Here is a 1443-nt window from a genome sequence, read left to right on the forward strand (position 1 = left end):
CTCTCTCTCCCTCCCTCTCTCCCTCCCTCTCTCCTTCTCTCTCTTCCTCTCTCTCCGCGCTGTCCCCCCTTTTGCTCCTTCCTACCACCCCTTTCCTGCCGCCTGCTCCACACGGTGTTAACCTGTCGGGTTGTTTGACCTTCGGCCGTGACTTCCTGCCTCTCGATCAGCTGTCGGTCGGGCATCATGACATGACCAACAAACTTGACCGGACCACCTTCCTCCGCGTGCCGGCGCTGGAGTCCGTCCTGCTGGTGTGCCTGATGAACCGCATCTCCGAGCTGGTCTTCTCGCTGGACCTCGGCCAGCAGAGCCCGGCCATGGGCGAGGTCGATCCGGCCACGGCGGCTCTCCTGTCGCGGCCCCTGCCGGCGGATGTCTTCAATTGGATCCGGGTGTTCCTCCTGCGCGAGGTGGTCAAGGTGACCCTGCGCTTTGTGGCCGAGCATCCGGGGCAGTTGAGCCCGGTGGATGCCGGCTCGGAGCCGTCCTTTGTCGAGTGGCTGGGCCCCCGGTCGGCTTCGGTGGCCGCGGGGGCCCCCTCTCCGGGCACGGTTGCCGGCCGGGCCCTTCTGGCCCAGGACAATGCCGCGGTCTTGGGGGATCTGGCGGGGCTGATCAGCCGCGTGGCCTTGGGCCAGGACTTTGCCATGGGCCCCGGGCTCTCGGCCAAGCTTCTGCGCCTGGTTCGTGCCTATACGCTGCCGCTGCTGCGGCAGTTTGCGCTGCTGGTGTTTGCGCTGCTGGGTGTGCCGGTGCCGGTGCCCGACGATTCGGGCGACCACCCGGCCGCCATGTCCGAGTGGGACCTCCTGGCCCGGTACCTGGAGCTGCCATTCGACCTGCGGTCCTTGTTTGATGGGGGCCCCGGCGCCGGCGCCGGCGCCGGCGCCGGCGGATCGACTGATGCCCGGTGCTCGGTTGCCGCCATGGAGGTTGACCATGTGTCGGCTCCGCTGTCTGACGGTGTCTCCCAGGCGATCACCCTCTCTGGGCACCTGGTGGCCGCATGGGTGACAGCCGAGGCCACTCCGCCGGGTGGCTCCGCGGGGGTCATGTCCTCCGACACCGGTGGTGGCTTGTCGCCCGGCCCGGTGGACGCCGGCCGGTGGGAAATGATGCCGGTCCGGCAAAGCCCGACGGTCAGCCCGGACCCCGGGTACCTGCCCGGCCGGGCGGCCGTCCTGCACCTGGAGCACCCCTTCGTCTATGAGACGGTGTACCTTCCTCAGACGCTGGATCGACTGCTGCGACTGGCCGGCAGCCCGGAGTATCACTGCACCTCCTGCAGCAAGCCGGCCTCCAGCCGGGCCACTTTCTGCCTGCTGTGCGGGGAGGTCCTCTGCTTGCGGCCCGGCTGCCGGTCGCCGCCGACGGCGCGCTTCCGTGGTTCTGACACCCGGCCCCTGGCCAGTGGGATCCTTGGCCCGCGGCCGCCTCGTG

General features: G+C 69.3%; 1 protein-coding gene across 1 annotated transcript in view; it reads left to right on the plus strand.

Annotated features, from left to right (window-relative positions):
- Positions 1 to 1443, plus strand: part of H696_03821 (hypothetical protein) — a gene marked incomplete at its 3' end in the record, with an annotated part of 16016 nt that overhangs the window by 10557 nt on the left and 4016 nt on the right. Inside the window, exon 14 of the mRNA XM_009497680.1 lies at positions 171 to 1389. Coding sequence (XP_009495955.1) covers positions 171 to 1389 — 1219 coding nt within the window. The remainder of the gene's footprint in view (positions 1 to 170; positions 1390 to 1443) is intronic.

This window comes from Fonticula alba (genome assembly GCF_000388065.1).
Source record: "Fonticula alba strain ATCC 38817 unplaced genomic scaffold supercont2.6, whole genome shotgun sequence".
Taxonomy (NCBI): Eukaryota; order Rotosphaerida; family Fonticulaceae; genus Fonticula; species Fonticula alba.